Below are 24,433 nucleotides of genomic sequence, written 5' to 3' on the forward strand. Positions count from 1 at the left end.
CGTCATAATTAAAATGCCAAAGGTTAAAAACAAAGAATTTTAAGAGCACCAAGGAAAAATGAAGTTAGTTACCTACGTACAAGGGAGCTCCCAGGGGACTGTCAGCTGATTTCTCAACAGAAACTTTGCAGACCAGAAGGGACTGGCATGAAACATTCAAAGTGATGAAAGGCAAGGACCTACAACCAAGATTACTTTACCCAGCATTTAGAATCTGCCCATTCATTTAGAATTGTAGGACAGATAAAGAGCTTCCCATACAAGAAAAAGTTAAAGGAGTTCATCACTACCAAACCAGTATTATAAGAAACGTTAAAGAGAGTTCTTTAAGAATTAGAAGGGGGGGAAAAAGATAAGAAATAGGAATAATAAAATGGCAATAACTACATGTCTATCAGCAATTACTTTAAATATAAATGGATTAAATGCTCCAAACAAAAGACATAAGATAGCTGAAAGGATAAGAAAACAAGACCCTTACATATGCTGGCTATAAGAGACTCACTTCAGATCAAAAGACACACACACAGACTGAAAGTAAAGGGTTGGAAAAAGATATTTCACGAAAATGGAAACAAAATTGGGGTAGCAATACTTCTACAAGACAAAATAGACTTTGAAACCAAAGTTATAACAAGAGACAAAGAAGGACCCAGTAATCCTCCTTAAGGGTATTTATCCGAAGAAACCCAAAACACTACTTCGAAGGGATGTGTGCCACCATATGTTCATTGTAATGTTGTTTACAATGGCCAAGATAAGAATGCAGCCTGGGTGCCCATTACTGGATGAATGGATAAAGAAGAGCTGGTACATACATACAATGGAATATTAGCCATAAAAGAATGAAATTGTAATAACTATGTACAGTATCAGGTGGGTAGTAGATTTATCTGCGTGACCACTTTGTTATATAAATGTCTAATCACTATGTTGTAAACCTGAAATTAATATAATATTGTATGTCAACTGTAATTGAAAAATTATTTTTTAAAAATTTCTTTTATACCCTTATTTGTATGCTATTTATGATACAAACATAGTGTATTTACTTGTGTTGACAGGTGCCAGGGGGAAAAGTTAATGTTTCTATTTGTCTATTTTTCAGTTTTTGTGTTTATCTAGATTAATTTTTTTTTTCTTTTTTGTATTGCAGTCTTGGCCCTTTAGTGAGTAAAGTGAAAGAATACCAAGTAGAGACAATTGTAGATACCCTCTGTACTAACATGCTTTCTGATAAAGAACAACTTCGAGATATTTCAAGTATTGGCCTTAAAACAGTAATTGGAGAACTTCCTCCAGCTTCCAGTGGTAAGTAAGCAAGATCACATTTTTCTTCCTGTTTCCCTTTTATGTGGAGGTATTTCTCCTCTACTCTATTTTTTCCTCTCTTGGCCAGGGAGGGAGCGAGGTGTCCATCCTAAATGATTTTTATAAGCATGCCTTCGAACAACTAAGAAAAAAAAGTCTGCAGTTTTATTTTTGCTTGAAAATAAATTCATTTTTAAATGAGTATTATTTTGATTGAATTTATGTATCTCATAGGAACACCAGTTCTGAAGGATTTTTATGTTGGAGCAAGATTTAATAATTGTTTTGTGTACCGTAACTACAGAATAGAGTTACGTCAACTTATGCAATGTAGGACAAGATAACCAAAATCATGAGTTATTTCTGATTAGCTTTTATTTTTAATGTTAATTTTGCTTTGCATTAGAATTTATGATGTAAAACTTCTAACACTGTTAAAACAGCTATAAAATAGTACAGTTTACTAGTATCTTTAAGGTTGAGCTTCTTGTAGCTACTTGGTAATTTAAAAAAAAATTTAAACTAAAATTAGTGAAATTGTCAATTAATTAGCTTTTGGCCTCTAACAGAAATGTTTAGATAATCTAAGTTTTAGAGTTGGTCTTAACTGCTAACCTGTTGACAAAAATTATCAGGCTAGAAGTTTTGGTCTCATCTGCAAATGGAGTGAAATTATCTCCCTATTGCATGGGAAAATGTCAATTGGTAATAATATAGTCTGGGTGTGTAGTTTTCACTCATTTACGTAATAAATATTAATGATTCACTATGTTAGTTATCAAGCTAAATGATTCATGTGTATTATTTCACTTAGTTTAAACATCAGCTACATTAGAGGTCTTAATAGTCCTAGTTTGTTGATGAGTGAACTGAAATTCCAAGAGATAACATTAATTCACCCAAAGTTTTGATTACCTGGTTGGCTGAGGAGTCAAATACATCACCTTTTAATCTAAAGCTTATGCTTCTACTGTATCATAGCAATGTCACTTTATCCTTATTAATTAGTTATTTCAATAAAATATTTCACCAACTCTGAAGTATGTTATTTATAATTGTATTAGCTATATCAATATTTTCCTCATTGAAACATGTTTGTTTTTAACTGATTTCTAGTTGTTAACCATTCGGATTCTTCCTTTCAAAATTTCTTGTTTATTTTTTTCTCACACTTTAATATCAACACACATCTACTTGAAAACAGTAATAACTTGATTTATGAGTCCTCTGGAACAACAGTTTTACTTTGTAATGAAGTTATGGAGTCTTTGGATTGGAAAAGATTTTATTAGAGGTTACATCTATTTTTTTTTAGAAACCATGTTAATCATTGGTTTTTAATGCACTGAAATTTAAAAGTCTAGGTTACCAGTAAAGAGGACTCTAGTAGAGAAAAATGTCGTTGCTACTTTCTAAGCACTTAGAGCTACTACTGGCTCTGTAGTCAGCATTCATGCGAGTGCATGGGAATAGTTGTCCCATAGAGTCTGTTGAATCAATATGGTTTTCCCTCGGTCATGTACTCCTCCTGCAGTGATCTCTAATTTTTATTTTATGTCTAATAAGTTATTTTATTGAAAAACAACCTGTTTTGCAATGCATATTTTTCTGACATGAATCTCTTGAGTGAGTCTCAGAATCAAGTTCAAAGTCTTTGAATCTTTGGTAACTTCCATGAATATAAGGTGGAACTCAGCGTATGTGCCTTGCAATTGTTACTGGTTTCTTATTCACTCAGGCTCTGCACTAGCTGCTAATGTATGTAAAAAGATTACTGGACGTCTTACCAGTGCAATAGCAAAGCAGGAAGATGTCTCTGTTCAGCTAGAAGCCTTGGATATTATGGCTGATATGTTGAGCAGGTAAACATACCTATTGTTTGTATTATTTGTAATATAACTATGTGCATTTATTAAAAATCCCTTCTGAAACTTGGTCTAAAATTATTCATGTTCTATTATGGCTGTTTTATAAATATGTGTGGTTAGGAGTGAGGGGAGATATAAACTAACTATACAAGCATGTTTTATACAGTTATAAGAAATAATGAATAAAATTTGTGATTTAAATATTTCAGCACAATTTTTATGTTTTGTTTTACTCTTATATTCTTGAGTACAGTGATCTACTTAGATAAGGAGGTGTGCCTATAGACGTGGCAAATTTTCCAGTTAAAATAGTGCTGTTTGTGACCTTCAGCAACCATGTTTATACTGCATGTTTTTGGGGAAGAAGGAACTTGGCTGTACACATTTGTTGCTTTTCTACTTTCCTCCAGAAGTCAAACTTGGGGAGATAGAAAGAGCTAAGTAACTACTAGGGGAAAAGACTTTAAAAGACCTGTTAATTTCAGTTTATCCCTGATTCTCACAATCATTATATGTCATCATTACTTGTCTGTGTATTATTTGTGGCTAATTTACTTCAACTTGAAAATAATCAAGTGCCTTCATGTGGTACATATGTATGGTAGAAACGAAGAATCATCCTGGCACAGAAAGAGCCTGTACTTTACTATAGGAGATTAGAACACAAATGGCTATAAGATAAGGTAGGATGGGACTAAATACCTACTGGGACTATAGTGTGTGTTGGGGTTTGCAATGGAAGGATCAAGAAAGTTTGTTATGGAAAGAATGGCATTTGAATTTAGATTTGAAGAATGTATAGGTCACAGGTGTATATGCCCAGGTGAAGGATATATCAGCATATATAGTCTTGGAATTGGAAACAATTGTATTCTAGTTTTCTAGAATACAGAATGAATAGAAAACTAGTAGGAAGTCATTCTGATATATTGGAGTCATGTTGAGAACGGTGAGGAATTGATACTTACTGTGATAAGTAGTGAAATTCAGTTAGAATTTTTGTCCTTTGTGTGCCTTTATTACTAGCATTGTCCTGGTACATAGATGTTTGACTGCTATGGACTCACTGAACTGCATATATGAAGTGAATTGGAAGAGATGGAAAAGAGGGTTGGAACAACAGGATAAGTGAAATTTAGTATGTAGATGTGTAGAGTAAAGACAATAGGGAGAGGGGGCAGTTAAGAGATGCTGAGATTTTGAATATTGTGAACTCCCAAAAAGCTCTAATAGAGAAAACGCTATCAATAGAGCAAATTAACTTAGAGATCTGGGAAGGGGAAAGGCGACAAGATGGTTGTGGGTTTTTTTATGTTCTCCCAAGCCTGTTGGTTGGATATCCTGACAGGGAATATAGGTCTAGATTCTAGAAGGTAATTTAGGAATACAAATTTCAAAACTACATTCACTTAGCTCAAGTTTTCAGTTTGGTTGGTAGAGATAGTAAGAATTTAGTTTTCCTTTCATTCTGAATTTGGAATGTGTTATGTAAATTTTTACTCTTTGAACACATTGAGTTCAGAAGCCAGACATTTCAGTAATACTCAGACGTCTTGAATTTATTTGTTGTTTTCTTTTTTTATTTTATTTTAAGGCAAGGAGGACTTCTTGTTAATTTCCATCCTTCAATTCTGACCTGTCTACTCCCCCAGTTGACCAGCCCTAGACTTGCAGTGAGGAAAAGAACCATTATTGCTCTTGGCCATCTGGTTATGAGCTGTGGAAATATAGTTTTTGTAGATCTTATTGAACATCTGTTGTCAGAGTTGTCTAAAAATGATTCTATGTCAACAACAAGAACCTACATACAATGCATTGCTGCTATTAGTAGGCAAGCTGGTCATAGAATAGGTAAGAAATGTTTAAATATTTTAAAGCTTTCTTTTTTAATTTAAAAAAGTATTAATGTTTTTAAGTACCAATATGCTTTTCTTAGGTGAATACCTTGAGAAGATAATTCCTTTGGTGGTAAAATTTTGTAATATAGATGACGATGAGTTAAGAGAGTACTGCATTCAAGCCTTTGAATCGTTTGTGAGAAGGTAAGTTTTTAAGATGTATTTTTCAAATAAAAATTTTCCTTAAGAATAGAATAATAATTAAGATCTAGATTAGCTGAGTGAGGAGAAATGGGTTATTTTTACTGATAGCTAGGATTTGGATTTTAGATGTGTTTTAATTAAATTTTTATTATAGAGTAACTAATAACCAATATGGTATTTGAATATAATTTTATATTTTAAAATAGTCCTTAAACATTTATTTTTAAATGTGTCCTTCTCATTGTTAGAACTTTACTTAAAGAACTTAGGAAAAGTATTTAATTGTCTTTTTGTTTAATTTAATAATGTAATGTAGTCTACATGAGACAGCACCAGGGTAAATTAGTTATCTGGTCAGAAATACGTAGTGAATTTCATATCTTTTCAGCAGTTTTTGGATTTGTCACATCCATTTTGCCAGGGCAGTGGTTCTCAATTCAGAAACCTTGGTTCTAATAATAAAAGCTCTATATTTATGCACTAGAAGAGGCCATACTGGCTAAGTCACAGATTTTTTTATTTTTATTGTTTGCCTTTGGCTAGAATTGACTGTATGTAGCAGCACAGTACGGTGTCCTGAGACTTTGGTTGTTACTGGTAGCGCTCCCTTGTCTCATGGCTTTAAAGCTTTATAATCATGTCAGATTGTTAAAATCAGAAGTTGTGCGATTCACTTTCATCCTTTTAATTGAGAAACACAAATTATTCCTTTATTTTGGGGCATTTATATGTTCTGTACTCTCAATGTAGAGCTAGAAGACCAAACCCGGATGCGTTTTGGCGTGTACACACATGCTCCTAGGTGCTGAAAAGCAAGTTCATCCGGGCTTTGTCTTGCCATATGTTACGAAAATATAGCATATAGTGGTCTCCCCTTACCCGGGGTTTCTCTTTGCAGTTTCAGTTCCCTGCTGTCAACTGTGGTCCGAAAATGTTAAATGGTAAATTCCAGAATTAATTCATGTTTTAAATAGCACACAGTTTTCAGTAGCCTACTGAAATGTCTCGCCATCCTGCAGGATGCGAGTCGTCCTGTTGTGCAATGTATTCATGCTTCATATGCTCCCAGACCTTTAGTTAGTAGCTGTCCTGGTGGTCAGAGCCACCGTGGCACGTTGCATGTCACAGTGCTGGTGTTCAGGTAACCCTTATTTTACTTAACAGTCATGTGCTGCTTAACGGTGGGGATGTGTTTTGAGATACTCCTTGTTAGGTGATGTGCGTCCTTGAGCGAACATCAGAGGGCACGGACGCACACCTAGAGGGGAGCGCCTACTATGCACCTGTGCTACGCGGTACAGCCTGGTGTGTAGGAAAGGAAAGGAGTTTTCTCTCTACCCTTCCGGGTTCTTGGTTGAGAAACCTCTAATAAAGGACAGATTAACGAGAAAAACAAAAGTTCAATAACACGTATACCTTATGTCTACATGGGAGAGACCCACAAAAACTGAGTAACCAGCCAAAATGAGTGAAGCCACCCCTTAAATACCATCTTTAGCTGATGAGAACAAATGTTAGGAGTGGGAGGAGTCAGTTATGGGAGGGTTATGGGGAAAGCACAGTAAACGGGAAGGTTGTCATGCAGATCTGAGTCCTTGCTATCTGCAGGGAGAGGAGCTTCTAGAGATAAGGGCATCCCTCTTTTGGGACAGCCAGCGAGAAACCATTACAGACATTTCCCTTACAAATGTAAATGTCTTTTACAAAGGGTAACTTCCACTTGGTTTTCAGAACTTCTCCCAGGTCTGCTGTTTCTTAAAATTAATCAGCCTAAAATAATCCTTACCAAAGAGACATATTTTGGGGCTACAGATTCTGTTTCTCTACAGCTCCTAGGCTACAAACCTGTACAGCATGTTACTGTACTGAATACTGTAGGCAATTGGAACACAATGGTGAGTGTTTATGTAATGCTTTGCATTAAGACCTTACATCACCAGGTGACAGGAATTTTTAAGCTCCATTATAACTTTACGGGACCACTGTCATACATGAGGTCTATTACTGACAGAAAAGTTTCTCTGCGGTGCATGATTGTCATGGCCCCCAAATGCAATGCAAAAGTAGTGATGCTGGCAATTCTGATGTGCCAAAGAAAAGCCATAGAAGTGTATGTATGAATAGGAAAAAACAACTTATATAGGGTTCAGTACTGTCTGCAGTCTTAGGCATCCACTGTGCAGGTCTTGGAACATACGAGCCATGGATAAGCCGGGGAAACTATACACAAGTTTCTCTCGGTGCTACCCATTAATCCCGGTACGCCCTTTATCATAAAACCATTCCAGCTCCAGAGATGTTAAAATGTGAAGGTTAAAATTAATCTTACATTTGATTTACATAAATATAATTTGAAAAGTAAATCTTTTAAAACGTGGAGCCAATGTGAGAATGATGGAGGGTATTGGTGTTGAAAAGGCTGGGAATCACTTTCCTGTGCTATATTAAAGAGGAGAAAAAACTTCTGGTAGGTGATAAATCAAAATGTGGCAGGTATTGAATCAAGGAGAAAAGAACAGTTACTTGAAGCAGCTTTTGTTTCTTTCTTCAGATGCCCTAAGGAAGTATATCCTCATGTTTCTACCATTATAAATATTTGCCTTAAATATCTTACGTATGATCCAAATTATAATTATGATGATGAAGATGAAGATGAAAATGCCATGGATGCAGATGGTGGTGATGATGATGACCAAGGTATTTCAAATTAAATAGAAGTAATTTGTTAAATTGTCATGAAAGACCCAGTGTTACAGACGGGGGTGATTTTTACCTCAAATTATACTGTTTGTTTATTTGTAACAGTGGAAATGACCTCAATATTCAACAATAGCAAATTGATTAAATAAATTATGGGGCATCCACGCATTGAACTGCTATGCAGCATTTTCAAAATCATGTTCTAGAAAAAAATTTACTAAAGCAGTTAATAAGTTGAGTGAAAAGTAGGTAACAAAAATTACTGTGTCCGAGTTTTTATTTTGTTAAAAAACAAAATTCAGCTGGGTGAATTTGAAGATCTAATTGGCTTTAGTTAAGCGATTGATGAATCAGTCAGTATCCCATCTAGCAACAACTAGGGCACTCAGAGAGTTGTACAAGGTGGAAGGACTTTAAGGAAGAAGGGTGGGGAAAGGGAGCTAGGGGCAGGGTGGGGGTTGGGAAGAGAACGGATTATGTTGGGGCTGGGACATCTTTTCTTGGGGGAAGAGCAGGGGATTTATGGAGATTGCCTCTTTTTTCAGTGGAGGATGGAGAGGGGCCTGTGGGACAGATTACCTTACTGGTGCTTGACCAGAAGACCGTGCTGGTTGATTATGTTTCTGGGAGAGGTTGAAACTGCAGTTAGATCAGGTATTCAGTCTAGGTTGGTATCTTGGGCTTTTAGCTCTAGTGATCCCATTTTGGGCCTGTTTTCTATTTCGCTTTCTGTCTCTCTCTTTTTTTTTTTTTTTAAACATTTTTTTTAAAAATACACAGAAAAAACAATTAGTATTGTTCTCTTGGCTAGCAATTATAAATGATTTTTGTGCTTTATTGTTCAGATTCCCTACAAAGCATTTTTTAAGGAGGGAAATGAATGTTATTTTTATAACTATACCTGTAGATGTACACACTCAGAGCAGTGTGTTTGGTTTTATAAACTAGTTACTTTCATGAAAAATCCTAAATATTGTTTGAGGCTCCATTTAACTTAATGAATAATCTAAACACTTCTGGGGCTCTTAAGATTGATGTTATGCTATCTATGATTTGTGTGGTATTTACTCCAGAAGGAGTAGCACTTCCAGAAGGACATAGGGGTTGCTCATGTTTTGTTGTTTCCCAGTGTTGAAAGAATCAGAATAGAGATGTTCAAATGGTAAGTTACTAGGTATCTGGTTTGTGGATTTTCTGCTATTTTTTTCATAATAATTTTTAGTTTCATTCTTTGTATGAATTTATATAATGACTTTCCTCTAATGCTGTAATTTCATCAGTCTTTTTAAAACAAAAACAGCTATAAAAACTTCTCTTAACTGCATATCATAAACTCTAGCCGCTACTGCCCGTTTCTCTCCTTTACAACGGAACTCCTCAGAAGAATGCTTTCCAGTTCCTTTCTTCCCCTTCTCTCTTGAATCCAATCTTCAGTGATGAACAGGATTGCCAGTGACCTCAAATGTTTGACCCTGCCTGTTACTCAGTTCCAGCAGCATTTCTTTATTTAATTTCCAGGATACCACACTCTCCTGGTTTTGGTCTTTTTCAGTCTCCATCCTGGTTTCTCTTCATCACTAAACTTGGGAGGATCCCAGGGTTTGGTCCTTGGACTTCTCCATTTTACTCTTATGTTCTTATTGATCTCACCTAGTTTCCTGGATTTAATGTCATTGTGCTGAAAATCTAAATTTAATCTTCACCCCAGATCATTCCTGTGAATTCCAGGTTCGTACATGAGTGAAATGGAATAGTTAATACCTATGGCAGGAATATGGTTTTATGGTTTAAGGGAGTTTGGAGAAGATGGCGCCCTGTTGTTAATGTGGGAAGAATTTTCTTGCTATAATTGAGAAAGTGTAAACTATATTAAGACAGTATCTTGAAAGGTAGAGAATATGCATATTTGCTCCTAATAGCCCATCAACAAATTTAGTGAAAAGTCTTATAGTCACAAAGAAAGCTGATGTCAGGATTCCTTTTCTCTCCAGAAAATTAGTTCTATGGAATGTCCTGGGATTCTTTTTTTTTTCATTTATTGGAGTGACATTGGTTAGTAAAATTACATAGGTTTCAAGTGTGGAATTCTATAATACATCATCTATATATTACATTGTGTGTTTACCACCCAGAGTCAGTTCTCCTTCTCTCACCATGTATTTGACCCCCTTCCGCGTCCCCTCTGGTAACCGCTAAACTGACGTCTGTGTCTGTAAGTTTTTGTTTGTTTGTCGTTTTGTTCATTTGTTGCTTTCAGTTCTATTTTCCACATACGGTTCTCAACTTTTCTGTCTAACTCATTTCACTTAGCATGATAATCTCAAGATCCATTCATGTCTCAAATGGCAGTATTTCATCTTTTCTTATGGCTGCGTAATATTCCATTGTATATATGTACGATATATTTATCCAGTCATCTATCGAAGGACACTCTGGTTGTTTCCACGTCTTGGCCATCGTGAATAATGCTGCAGTGAACATCGGAGTACATATATCTTTACAGATAAATCTTTTCAGATTTTTTGGGTAGATACCCAGGAGAGGGATTGCTGTGTTTTATGGTAATTGTATTCTTAATTTTTTGAGGAACCTCCATACTGTTTTCCATAGTGCCTGTACCAACTTACATTCCCACCAACAGTGTATGAGGGTTCCTTTTTCTCCACAGCCTCTCCCACACTTGTTACTTGTCTTGATAATAGCCATTCTAACAGGTGTGAGGTGGTATTTCACTGTGGTTTTCATTTGCATTTTCCTAATAGCTAGTGAAGTTAGGCATCTTTTCTTATATCTGTTTGCTGTTTGTATGTCTTCTTTGGAAAAGTGTCTGTTTAGGTCCTCTGCCTATTTTTTAATAGGATTTTTGTTGTTGCTGAGTTGTATGAGTTCTTTATATATCTTGGATATTAGCCCCTTATTGGAGATGTTGTTTGCAAATATCTTCTTCCATTCGGTTTGTTGCCTCTTTGTTTTATTGATGGTTTCCTTTGCTGTGCAGCAGCTTTTTAGTTTGATATGGTCACATTCATATTTGCTTTTACTTCCCTTGCCTTTGAGGTCAAATTTATAAAATCCTCTCTGAACCCATGGTCTGTAAGTTTAGTTCCTGTGCTTTCTTCTACACAATTTATTGTTTTAGGTCTTATATTTAGGTCTTTGATCGATTTTGAGTTAATTTTCCTAACTATTTTTATCACATCATCTATCTCTAAAGTTTGTTTCATGGTTTATCTTACAAACTCCCTGATTGATTGTTTGATTTTCCTATAGTGTCAAGTGATTCCAGTGAATTGAACTTTTATTCATATTATTTAAAAGACGGGGACATTTTTGATTTTACAAATATTAATGTTCTAAAGAAGTTTAACGTATTAATGATTTTAAAGGGTTAATAAGCAGCTCATGTTTAACAAATGAAAAACAAAATCATGATCATTTTTCTTTAGAGGTTTATTTATTTGTTAATTTATATAAATTAACTGCATCTGTTTAAGTTCTAGCTCTTTATAAACGTATCTACTGCTACATAGGTTAGTGAAAAGTTAGAAAGCTGTCTTAGTTATGAGTATCAATTCACTTTTTGTATTAAATGACAAACTTTTCCTGTGATAATAACCCCACATTACAACTTCTCTTTAGGGAGTGATGATGAATACAGTGACGATGATGACATGAGCTGGAAAGTGAGACGAGCAGCCGCGAAGTGCCTGGATGCTGTAGTTAGCACACGGCACGAAATGCTTCCAGAATTCTACAAGACCGTCTCTCCTGCACTGATATCCAGATTTAAAGAGCGTGAGGAGAATGTAAAGGCAGATGTTTTTCATGCGTACCTTTCTCTTTTGAAGCAAACTCGTCCTGTACAAAGTTGGCTGTGTGACCCTGATGCAATGGAACAGGGAGAAACACCTTTAACGATGCTTCAGAGTCAGGTCAGTTTAAAAGTATTTTAAGATTCAGTAATTTTTATCTTTGATATTAATGGAGGTGTCTCAGAGCTGTGGCGTCAGACTGCGTATATTCATAACTGGCTTCAGTCCTAATTTACTGTGTGATCTTGGAGAAATTGTCATTTTATTAAACCTTGCTTTTCTCATTTGTAATAAGGGTTTACTTAGAACTGTCTACCCAAGACAGTGAGGGATGAGACGATCTATGTAAACATTTAATGTAGTGCCTGCTACACAGTAAGTACTTATACATGCCAGTTCTTACTAATAAAACACATACTTTTTACTCTCGGACAATTTTTTCTAAGATCCTAAACATTACAGCAAAATTGCTCCCATTTGTTGAATATTTAGTACATGCTAGGCATTTTCCTACCTTGTATGTAATCCCTATAGCAACCCATTTGGGGCCATATTTGTCCACTTTTATAGATTACAAAACGTGAGCCAGATTAAACTAAACCACGGGAGGGGATGTACATACCATATCTATCTTGTTTTCAAGTAGTACAAATTGAAAAAAATTGTGGTGAGCTTACAGGTGAACACTGAAGATTAATTGTAGAAAGAAATGAGATAAAGTATATGGATGACATAAGCAATTAAATAAGTGTATAAAAGTTAGGTGAAATGATGGGAAATTCTCATCATGCTGTGATGAATTAAATAGGTGTTTTCTTTAATCTCTAGTTCTCAGATCATTGTTCGATATGATACATGGCTGTATCGTGGCATCCATAAGATTTTGTTAGTAAATACCCTATTTAGGCTTTTTTAACGACATTAGAAAGTTTAGAAGCAAATATTTTTGAATACCTCTCCTGCTGCTTGCTTGTGTGTAGCTACATTTGAAGTGAGGTTGATTTCACTGTAACAGCAAACTAAACATAAAAATTAGGGTCCATTTAATGGTTTCTTTTTTATTAGGTTGGTGCAAAAGTAACTGCAGTTTAAAAGGTTAAAAATAATTGCAAAAACTGCAGTTACTTTTGCATCAACCTAATATAATTTGTCCTTTTTCCTTCAGTGCCTATCTGTATTATTTATGTTCAGAAAAACCATTTATAAATTGTCAAATTTTGGTTGAAAATTTTATTTGGTTAGATTTCTGTTTAGTCTTGTGCATTTCATAATTAAAAATTAACCAAGGAAGACTATTTTATTGCTCTGTAGAAAGCTAATGATAGTTTTTCTCCATTTTCTTATTTATCGGTATCAAGCAAATAAATAGTTACAAGAGAACATAATTGATACAACAAAGTTTGTATCTAACAAGTCTTGTTAGCAGTTAGCAGAATTAGGAATTTAACAAAAAAAGATAAATTCTCCCCTTTCTCCCCATCCCCTGCAATTTGTATTATATTGATAGCTGAACCAGCTAATGAGTGTGTTATAATTACAGGTTCCCAACATTGTTAAAGCTCTGCACAAACAGATGAAAGAAAAAAGTGTGAAGACCCGACAGTGTTGTTTTAACATGTTAACTGAACTGGTAAATGTGTTACCTGGGGCCCTAACGCAACACATCCCTGTTCTTGTGCCAGGTATGAAAGAAATAGTAAATCACTTTTGGAAACTTACTATAGACTTTATTGAGACTTAGGTTAGCTTAAATGTTTCCTTCAAAAGGATAATTCGTGATAACTTAATTTGTACATAGAACTAACTTTTTTAAAGAACCATCTAGAACACCTAAAGTTAGAAACTTGCAGGTAAAAAGTTTAAAATTTTCTAAAATTTTTGGCTGTAATATTCCTTATAGATTGTGGAATTTTTACTACTTTAGAGGTAATATGATGAAGTCGAAACCAGCATTATTTTAAGGACTGATTAGTTTTTAACTTTTTTCTTACTTAAAACCATACATAAATATTGGATTTTTTTAATTGTGTTTTTTAGGAATCATTTTCTCCCTGAATGATAAATCAAGTTCATCGAATTTGAAGATTGATGCTTTGTCATGTCTATATGTAATCCTCTGTAACCACTCTCCTCAAGTCTTCCATCCGCATGTACAGGCATTGGTCCCTCCAGTGGTGGCTTGTGTTGGAGACCCATTTTACAAGATTACATCTGAAGCACTTCTTGTTACTCAACAGCTTGTCAAAGTAATTCGTCCCTTAGATCAGCCTTCCTCGTTTGATGCAACTCCTTACATCAAGGATCTATTTACCTGTACCATTAAGAGGTTAAAAGCAGCTGACATTGATCAGGAAGTCAAGGAAAGGGCTATTTCCTGTATGGGACAAATTATTTGCAACCTTGGAGACAATTTGGGTTCTGACTTGCCTAATACACTTCAGATTTTCTTGGAGAGGCTAAAGAATGAAATTACTCGGTTAACTACAGTGAAGGCATTGACGCTGATTGCTGGATCACCTTTGAAGATAGATTTGAGACCTGTCCTGGGAGAAGGGGTTCCTATACTTGCTTCGTTTCTCAGGAAAAACCAGAGAGCTTTGAAACTGGGTACCCTTTCTGCCCTCGATATTCTAATTAAAAACTATAGCGACAGCTTGACAGCTGCCATGATTGATGCAGTTCTAGATGAGCTCCCACCTCTTATCAGCGAAAGTGATATGCATGTTTCTCAGATGGCTATCAGTTTTCTTACCACACTGGCAAAAGTGTATCCTTCCTCCCTTTCAAAGATAAGTGGATCCATTCTCAATGAACTTATTGGACTTGTGAGATCACCCTTATTGCAGGGGGGAGCTCTCAGTGCTATGCTAGACTTTTTCCAAGCTCTGGTTGTCACTGGAACAAGTAATCTAGGATACATGGATTTGTTGCGCATGCTGACTGGTCCAGTTTATTCTCAGAGCACAGCTCTTACTCACAAGCAGTCTTATTACTCCATTGCCAAATGTGTAGCTGCCCTTACTCGAGCATGTCCTAAAGAAGGACCAGCTGTAGTAGGTCAGTTTATTCAAGATGTCAAGAACTCCAGGTCTACAGATTCCATTCGTCTCTTAGCTCTACTTTCTCTTGGAGAAGTTGGGCATCATATTGATTTAAGTGGGCAGCTAGAACTAAAATCTGTAATACTAGAAGCCTTCTCATCTCCTAGTGAAGAAGTCAAATCAGCTGCATCCTATGCGTTAGGCAGCATTAGTGTGGGCAACCTTCCTGAATATCTGCCATTTGTCTTACAAGAAATAACCAGTCAACCCAAAAGGCAGTATCTTCTGCTTCATTCCTTGAAGGAAATTATTAGCTCTGCATCAGTGGTGGGCCTTAAACCGTATGTGGAAAACATCTGGGCCTTATTGCTAAAGCACTGCGAGTGTGCAGAGGAAGGAACCCGAAATGTCGTCGCGGAATGTCTAGGCAAACTTACGCTAATCGATCCAGAAACTCTCCTTCCACGGCTTAAGGGGTATTTGATATCAGGTGGGTACCTAGATTTTCTTATTTTAAGAGATTTTGTTAATTATTTGCAGTTGGTTTGCCTTAAAAGATGCCTAATGCTGAAGTTTAAACATCCCTATATCTTGTTACGTGTAGAACCTATTGCCTCATGTTATCGTATAAAGCTCTATTTGAATGATGTTTGCTTGTTTGAAAGGATAAAGAGTGTAATTAGATAATGGTTAAATAAATCTGTTCTAGTGTTCATTGTATTTTAATGTTATTCTTTTATCTTAAACTGTGGAAAACACAGGTGTCTCTCGAATTAATATATCCTGAGGAGCTTGCTAGAAACAATTAATACTAAAATTGGTTCACTTACTCTTAGTGCAAATGAGAGATCTTAGAAGAGTTTTTCAGATTTACCATTGTCAATCCCTTTACAGCAAGTGGAAGGTAATAATAGCCATTTATTCTTAGAAATTGCTTTCTTTTTTAATAAAATACTTCAGGATATTAAAAGCTATTTATGGATTTAACCAATTCCCTTTTGCGAGGGCTAGATTCCCCAACTGCTGCTCTCCCAGGCCTCCTCCTCCCAGAAGAAAGTTTCCTTTGAAATCTGATGGAGTTGTATTTCATAAGATGAGTACATTTTGTTCTGTTCTGTTAGTATTCAGATAGCAATAGGAAAACCCCTTTTGACCAAAGGAATTTTGAAGACTTGAAGGCACTAGTGTCATTTGAAGTGGTTTGAGAATGATAAAGATGTCCATGGATTTTAGTGGACTTCATACCAATAGACTTAAATTTATTTTTAATTAGGCTCATCCTATGCCCGAAGCTCAGTGGTGACAGCTGTGAAGTTTACTATTTCTGATCATCCACAACCTATTGATCCACTATTAAAGAACTGTATAGGTAAGTGCAAACAACGGTAAACATACTGATGAACTATTTAGTAGGTAATTGTCAAAAAACGAATCATTTCAATAACTGAAAATAACACCAAGGAACTGAAATACTTTTAAGGATCTGGTGATTGTTTCATTACAAAGATAATTGATAACGTATCATCTTATATACTTACATTCTACATTCTATCATCCCTTAGTTTGAAATTATTGCCTGATAATTTTGCAAATAACTGAAATTAGTAAATACATTAGGATGTCTTTAGAGTCAGCTACACATTTGATAATTATATTTTGGGGATGACCTAAAATAACTAATGGATAAAGGAAATATATTTGATCTATCTGAATAGTTCTGAAGTTTCCTCCCAGATGTAAGTGGATCTTACTTGAGCTGTTAGGGCCCCAATTTTCTGTTATTGTAACCCTCCAGTTCCCATATATAAGGTCAGAACAACCGTAGCATAAAAAGGACAGTTACCAGAACTGGAGAGGAGAATTCCTATCTCTATTTCTGTGAAGACAAGAATTAGCTTTTAGGATTGTTTTTCGTGATTTTATAACTTCCCTGTGTTGTTTTCATCATCAATTTTCCCTAAGTTGGTAGTAGCTAAAACCCCTCAGAACTCAATTTGGTGCTTTCTTGAGAACAGAAGAATGGGGATACCAGATGGGGATACCAGCAGAGAGGCTAGAGGGATGTGGCAAAGAAGTTTTGCAGGGTCAGGCCACATTACAGTTGCCAGAAAGGAGAAAAGGCAGTTTAAAACAGTACAGAAAGGGGTTACCAACTCAGAATAAGGGGGACATGGGGATAAATGGGAGCTACTGCTGGGACCTAGAAATAATTCAGAGAAATTCTCTGTCAGAAGATTCTTGCTTTTGTTGCCCTCCCTTTTTTTTGCTTTGATATATTTATTCACGTTTTGGTGCTGGATAAGCTAGGACAAAGGAAAAGACCTGTGCCGCGTCTCTAGAGACATCTTTCCAGGTTGACAACAGTCAAACAGTGTTCATCGTTGGTATTGTTATTCAGTCAGATGATTATCATTCTAATTGACTTATGATCTAGTTCAGTATTATTTGAGACTATATGAACATCACAACCACCTAAAAAGCTTTAAAAATTAAAATTCCTAGAGCAAGGGGTTGGGGACCATTGATTTTGTCCATGTCACCATTTATCCGTAATACAATGTTTTAGGTGCTTTACTGAAATCATGTTTATTCTAATTTACCATCTTAGTAATGGGGTGAGGAGATTTAGCCTGGTACGTTTAAATTCCTTTTGAACCTGAGCTATCTCCTAAGCTTTTTTTGTAATCAGAACTTTGCTGGGTGGTCAACCTTGAGTTTACCAGTCTGTGGTGTCTGAAGTATTTCTTTCCTCCCATTTTTTCAAATTGCTTTGTGGGAACATTTACGTCTTCTGGTCCCTCTTTTTCCCTGTGTATTCTAAAGGATTGCTCATGGTAAGGTGGAATGTGTGTAATGACGAGTACCAGGTGTGTACCAGACACTGTGTCCAACAATATACATGGTATTTATTCTGCTTAATAGCCCTAAAAGGTTTATAATTCTCATTTTATAAACTGGGAAACTGAGGCTCTTGCCAAAAGGCATACAATTGACAAGTGAAGCTGTTTGGATCACCATCTGTATGACTCCAAAGATCTTTGCACTATAATTTTCCCCCCACATTCGAAGAACGATCAGACTTATATCTGGTTTTAAGTGGCTAGATGTTTTATGTAGCTTTTTGTCCTATGTTAGATGTCCGTTTCCTCCTTTTGTACCCTTATCCTCTTACCATGTCATATATTTCTTGTTAAATAAAGATACAAATAAAAATAGGGCTTTGGAAGCACATTTCTCTCTGTCATTTGATAAATTGCGTACTAGCTAACAGTATTCCGTTTTTATCAAGCACTGGATCTGTCCTTACCCTGTTTATCCTTATTTTGAACTCAGTTTTTAAAATTCTGTTTTGGTTGCATTTGTAAGTACTCATTTTGAACTCTAAGGACAGTCATTCAAGTTATTAGTTCTGTGCCTCCTTGTTCCATCACTTCTCTGTGCAGTCCACCTTTTTATAAAGTATAGAAGAAATTAGGGAACTTTTTGGACTCTGACTCCATACCCTTTGTATTATAGGTACTTGAGAGTAGGTTATCAAATCCTCTCAGCTGGGACATGATGGTTTACCTGCTGCCAAAATGAAACTATATAGTTCACTTAGTATTTTGTCATGTTCTTCCATGACCTGCATTGAAGAAATTACAATAATACCAATAATAATAATAATCTATCAATTTAGAAAAAATATAATGTATATCTTATTTTAAGCTTACATAATTATATGTTCCTTCTCTTATTATTTTTCAGGTGATTTCCTAAAAACGTTGGAAGACCCAGATTTGAATGTAAGAAGAGTAGCCTTGGTCACATTCAATTCAGCAGCACACAATAAGCCGTCTTTAATAAGGGATCTTCTAGATACTGTTCTTCCACATCTTTACAATGAAACAAAAGTTAGAAAGGAGCTTATAAGAGAGGTAAGCTAGTTACATTACACTTTCTCTAAGCTTGTCTTTTATTTTTAAGTGTATCCACATATTCGTTTTTTGTTTCAACAGGTAGAAATGGGTCCATTTAAGCATACAGTGGATGACGGCCTGGATATTAGAAAGGCAGCTTTTGAGTGTATGTACACACTTCTAGACAGTTGTCTTGATAGACTAGATATCTTTGAATTTCTAAATCATGTTGAAGATGGTTTGAAGGACCATTATGATATTAAGGTAAGATGTTTGTGCCTGTTTATAGAATGTTTTAGAAGAAGGCTTAGCTACAGTGACTTTTACCCTTGTAATTTACTTTTGTGTATTAAATGAGAAAAACTGGTTTGCTTGTCATACTTTTAGAAAGTGTTATGAACTATAATATGCAAAAGTAATAGTGATGCAATTGTAACATCAGTTGTCATACAGGAAAACTTCAGAAACCTCTTCATTGGAGGAGGAAGTCTAAGTTGGGTGGAAATTCTAGGAAATTCCCTGTGCCAGATTGCTTAGCGGATAGTCCCTAGATCCTTTCCCTCCAAAGAAGAGTCCAGACAGGTTTTGCACTTCATTCAAAGTATAATCTGTGATCTTTTTGGCCTGTCTTAATAATGTACTGCAGTTACTACCCATGGAAGATTTTTTTCAGTTTCCCATGATTGTCGTGGTTAATTTCCTTTGGCTGTCTTTAGGGCCGTTCTGCACGATAATCGTATTCAGCTGAATGAGGGATTTTTGTTTTCCAGTCTGATACACTTTAGATTGGAATCTAATATACTTTAAGTTAAATATCAAGAGTTTTGTTAAAGGGTGACATGGAAGAATGGTTTTTCAGATACTCGAAGTAATCTATAGAAGCAAACTAGAGAGAAATCATACCATTTTTTAGGTTTAAGGCATGAAGTTTGTTCCTAACTGCTCTTTGGTTTCCTATTTGCTTATGCCTGTTTTAAATGTGAACTATGAAAGGGTGGTTTGAAAAATAAAATATAAATGCACTGTCTCTTTTTCTTCACTTTTCCATTCAAGGCCTTTGGTCACACAGGCAGAGTGGCAGTTGAGCAGTAATTCAGCTAGACTTTCAGAACGCCGATTTTTAGGTTTCCATGTGTGGCAGTAGCCTGAATCCTCCCACACTCCATTAAAAACAGTCCTCAATTCTATAGTTTATAGTCCAAGAGAAAAAAAGATCACGAATTGCCAGGTTTTACATGGATTAATCTGAATAACTGATCTTTTGGGTTTTTTTTTTCTTTTTTTAAGGAAGATCTGCTCAAACAGTAGAATCTTATAAAGCTTTTCTCCTAGTTCAGTTATTTTCTTCAGTGGTTTTTCATCTTGGTGCACACGAGCTTTCTAAAAAATACTAACTCTATGGCTCTGACCTGATAGGTTAAGTAAAAGTCTCTGGAAACAGGGCAGAAGAATGGGTATATTTCTAAAGCTTCCTAGTTCTAATGTGTGGCCAAGAGTGAGAACCACTTTTCTAGCTCTATACACTAGACCACATTACGAGTAAGTCTTTCTCGTACTTGTAACTAAAATTCCTCAGATGAGGTTTGAGACAAATCTGTGGCAAATTATAGTAAAATGAAACTTTATGTGGTGTGCTAGTCATTTTCCTTTTAAAAGCTTTGTTAGAATTTGGATTTTGTCTTTAGGAAATAATGCAAAGGCTAAATTTTATCTTTTTGTATTCCTATAGATGCTAACATTTTTAATGTTGGTGAGACTCTCCACCCTTTGTCCAAGTGCAGTACTGCAGAGGTTGGACCGACTTGTGGAGCCATTACGTGCCACATGTACAACTAAGGTAATCATTGGTAGACATCAACTGCCAGACTTGGTCAGGATTCCTAGTCAATTCTGTACTGTAGGTTTCCTAATTTAACCGTGGTAACACCATGTGAAGCAGTTGGTTTTAAAAGTCAACCTATTAAATGTGGATGTTTTAGAAAACTTAGCACTATTAAATGCTATTCTTAAGTTTTAATATGGTACTGATATGGGATAAAGTGTGGTAGGTCCACAAAAGAGATTGAAATGTTTAGTTCTGGTGGAGGTCTGGGGATGGGAATCATAGAAGATTGCATATGAAAGTGATGGCATTTAAAATGGACCTTGAAAAGTCAGAAATACTTTTAAATTCAGAAGGTGAAACAGGGCTTTTCATATAAAAATGATTACATGAATTATGGCACAGAGGTGTCAGCACATGATGTATTTGAATAATGACCCATGTTTCTAGAGGAACAGTTTTCTCTGGTGGCCAAAGTAGGACCTGCTAAGCAGATAAGGCCCACTCTTTCCTACCATGATAGCTCTGGATTTTCTGTTTTTATAATAGGCTTTGTGTAAGATATACCCTTAAAAGAAAAGGAGACAAGCAACTGCTAAAAAGTTTTAAAACAGCTATGCTTAAAATACAATGTAACTTGAACTATGAAAGAGTAGCTTTACCAGAAATGTCTACGTGCTTAAATTTTGTTCATATAGCATGTAATATAAATTTACTCAATGTTACAGGTAAAGGCAAACTCAGTAAAACAGGAGTTTGAAAAGCAAGATGAACTAAAGCGATCTGCCATGAGAGCAGTTGCAGCACTGCTGACCATTCCAGAAGCAGAGAAGAGTCCACTGATGAGTGAATTCCAGTCACAGATCAGTTCTAACCCTGAGCTTGCAGCCATCTTTGAAAGTATCCAAAAAGATTCATCATCCACTAACTTGGAATCAATGGACACTAGTTAGATGTTTGTTCAACATGGGACCATTACATTGACCATATGATGCACTGAATTGACAGGTTAATCATCAGACATGGAAAGAGAAGTGTCTAAAAGCTTCAAAATGTTCCACTTTTTTTCCTTCATGGATACAGTTTGGCTTTCTTCCATTTTTGTTTTTGTAACATTTATTTCAGAAATATGTATTTCCACAATCCAGAGGTTGTAAAACCACTAATGTTTTAGTGGTTAGGGCAACATTTAAAATGGAAACTAAAAGTTAGGATTTATGGAATATGGAGATAGGATCCAGGATCTATTTGCCCTGTAATGTGTAGGATTAAAATGTTAAAATTTTGTGACCATGAATTTCTTTCTTTTATAAAATTTCTCTTATTTAAAAATCAAAAATTCTGCAAGACAAAAACCATGTTTCTTTTTCTTGTATAACTTTTTGTTTCAGCAACATAAATTGATTTTTTAGCTGGCAGATAACAATATCTGTAAGATTTGTTACATTTTAGACGGTTTGGCAGTATAAAAAATAATAAGGTGTCGTTTTTTAAAAGTATAGGGATTAACAATATCCCTGTTGCACACACTAATTTTGCATGAGCAAGTTTACAAATATGTATTGTCTGTAAAGCATGTGCAGATTATTCATAATACAAAAGTTAAAATAAGTATTGTATTAGTGCAATTTGCAGATATTTATTTTTGCACAGAAAACATATGTGGGGGGGAGAGAGCGAGAGAGAGAAGGGGGAGTAAATTTTTGAAACTGGTTTTCTTAATGCCAGTGTGAATTTACAGATGTTTTCAGCCAATCAAGTCACAATAACAATTTGCCACTTTTTTCTATTACAAATTTTCTTAGACATTTAAAATTTGAATAGTTAAGTACTCAGTTTTTCCTCAGTTACCCATTTGTGTGTGTGTGTGTGTATGTGTGTGTGTGTGTGTGTGTATTTCCACTTAGAAATTAAATTCTTTAGGCCAACTTTTTCTTTCATTCCCTTTGGATCTCTACATCCCTTATCGAAGGATACAAATACTGTGTATGCTTTAAAATTTTATTTTTATGAAAATTCTGAAGCCAGCTATCACAGGTTAGCTAATAATAGTATTTTCTTTTAGTTGAATTAGAGTCTCACCCCTTTCTTGTAGAGCTAATTTACGTATTGTATTTGGTAAGTGTTGCTTATGTTTCCTGGTTAAAGGGGTCTGTGCTGGGGGAAACAAAGCTTTGCAGTACCTTAATTGTAGTTAAAATTTTATTTAACATAACCTTCAGTGAACTCATTTCACACTGTAGCTTCTTCCTTCAAATTTGTGGTGCTCCTGTAACAGGAAGAACTAACTTCTGAAATAAAGACGTCTCCCTGTGCTGTGCAAACACAGTTTACATGTATTGAAGGAGACAGTTAAATTTAGTGACCGATTTTAAGCAATCAGATTATTTGAAAACTGCATACTTTATTTTTGAAACTGTGAATTAGAAATATTTTTCCTGCCGTATTACTTAACCTGCTTTAACATCCATTATGTGCAGTGATTTCAGTTGATAATATACTGTGGTTATTAGATTAACAGCTTGATTTTGAATGTTCGGATGAAAATGCATAAGGACATGACCAGTAAGGATTTTGACTAGTACGTTGACATGGAATGTTACATGAAGTTGGTGCCATTTCAAAATGTGGCAGATGATAATATACCATAATTTGCATAAAACTAATAGAAATTTATTTTGAGATGTTAGTATATTATGTACTATACATTACCATGGTATAGATATTGTGGATATATTTAAGTATTTGGTTACATGGTTTCACAGTGAATTAGAATACTGCAGGTCCTAGGACCAAATAGGAGACTGACATGCATATATTATATGAATGTCTTAGTTAATTACCTAAAGTTATATTCAAATACTTTTCATGTATTGGATTTCTCTTTTATTTAACCTTCCAAGATGCATTTTTTTGTTTTGCAAGATGGCTATTTTTTTTAATATAGTTGAAACTCAGTCTTACTACAAAAAGAAATAGTTTGCTCTTTCTAGTAGTAGATACAGTTTTTGTGTATATATCTCTCTATATAATGTATATTCAGATACATAAAATTAGTAACAGAAGAATACTCAAGTTTAATTGCTAAGTCATACTGATGAACGCCATACTTGTAGTGGCGATGTCCTGGTACTGGGGTGGAAGTTACAGGGGGAGGCCTGGTTACAGTCGGCCGCTCCTACTACTGACTGGTCTGTTGGTAGCAGTAGGAAGATCTGCTAGCATTTCTACATGTGTAGGTTCTTCAGAAGATCTAAAAGGTAATAGTAAGGAAACAGCTGTTTGCTGATTTTTTTGAGGATGTTTGAACTGTTTAGATCTACCTGACTTTTTAAAGAAAGCTTAATATGGGGTTGTGGGGGTTTTTTTGTTTGTTTTTAATTTCAGGTCTACAAAGCAATGTGTTTTTAGGTTAGGTTATTTTATGAAACGAAGGCAGAAAGGAAATTTGGTAACACGACAAAGCCTAACCTAAAAATTTATTTATAAAATCAGTGGCACTGAATGATAATTTTTAAAATGGTGGTCATATATTCCTTAATGATACCTAAAGCTTAATTCTTGGGAATTCAAATTTTCAGAAGGTTGGAGTATGATGACTTCATCAAATGTTTGAATATATAATTTTTATGTAATCATAATTAAATAACCAAGTCAGTCATTTTTTTTTACTTTTTTGGGGAAATGGTAAATAACACAGGGGCATATCTCATTGAACCAATTCTAAGGGATGTTCTGATACCTTTATATCTAGCTTAGTCTCAGGCATATGAATATGATTATATAGGTGTGACTAGTTCAAAATAATGACATACACAAAATCCTCAGCCATTAAAAAATTCAATTAAGTGGTTAATTAATAGGACTTGTAAGCTGTATTTAGCCACATGACAAAGTATATAGTAATACCTCAAATTTAAAAAGTTAAATATTTCTCC

The 24,433-nt window shown here is 35.2% G+C and overlaps 1 protein-coding gene across 2 annotated transcripts in view; it reads left to right on the top strand.

Moving 5' to 3' along the window:
• Positions 1-21,792, top strand: part of CAND1 (cullin associated and neddylation dissociated 1) — a 41,021-nt gene extending 19,229 nt beyond the window's left edge. For both annotated transcript variants that reach the window (XM_088800603.1, XM_088800601.1), the window contains exons 3-15: positions 1,157-1,311; positions 3,050-3,173; positions 4,774-5,030; positions 5,116-5,221; positions 7,773-7,918; positions 11,561-11,853; positions 13,274-13,415; positions 13,771-15,264; positions 16,048-16,143; positions 18,522-18,691; positions 18,773-18,937; positions 20,403-20,510; positions 21,224-21,792. In XM_088800603.1, coding sequence (XP_088656729.1) covers positions 1,157-1,311; positions 3,050-3,173; positions 4,774-5,030; positions 5,116-5,221; positions 7,773-7,918; positions 11,561-11,853; positions 13,274-13,415; positions 13,771-15,264; positions 16,048-16,143; positions 18,522-18,691; positions 18,773-18,937; positions 20,403-20,510; positions 21,224-21,448 — 3,481 coding nt within the window. In that variant the 3' untranslated portion in view covers positions 21,449-21,792. The remainder of the gene's footprint in view (positions 1-1,156; positions 1,312-3,049; positions 3,174-4,773; positions 5,031-5,115; positions 5,222-7,772; positions 7,919-11,560; positions 11,854-13,273; positions 13,416-13,770; positions 15,265-16,047; positions 16,144-18,521; positions 18,692-18,772; positions 18,938-20,402; positions 20,511-21,223) is intronic.
• The last annotated feature ends 2,641 nt before the right edge of the window (positions 21,793-24,433 follow it).

The sequence above is a fragment of the Rhinolophus sinicus genome, chromosome 1 (genome assembly GCF_057876585.1).
Source record: "Rhinolophus sinicus isolate RSI-liver-muscle chromosome 1, RSI-T2T, whole genome shotgun sequence".
Taxonomy (NCBI): Eukaryota; Metazoa; Chordata; class Mammalia; order Chiroptera; family Rhinolophidae; genus Rhinolophus; species Rhinolophus sinicus.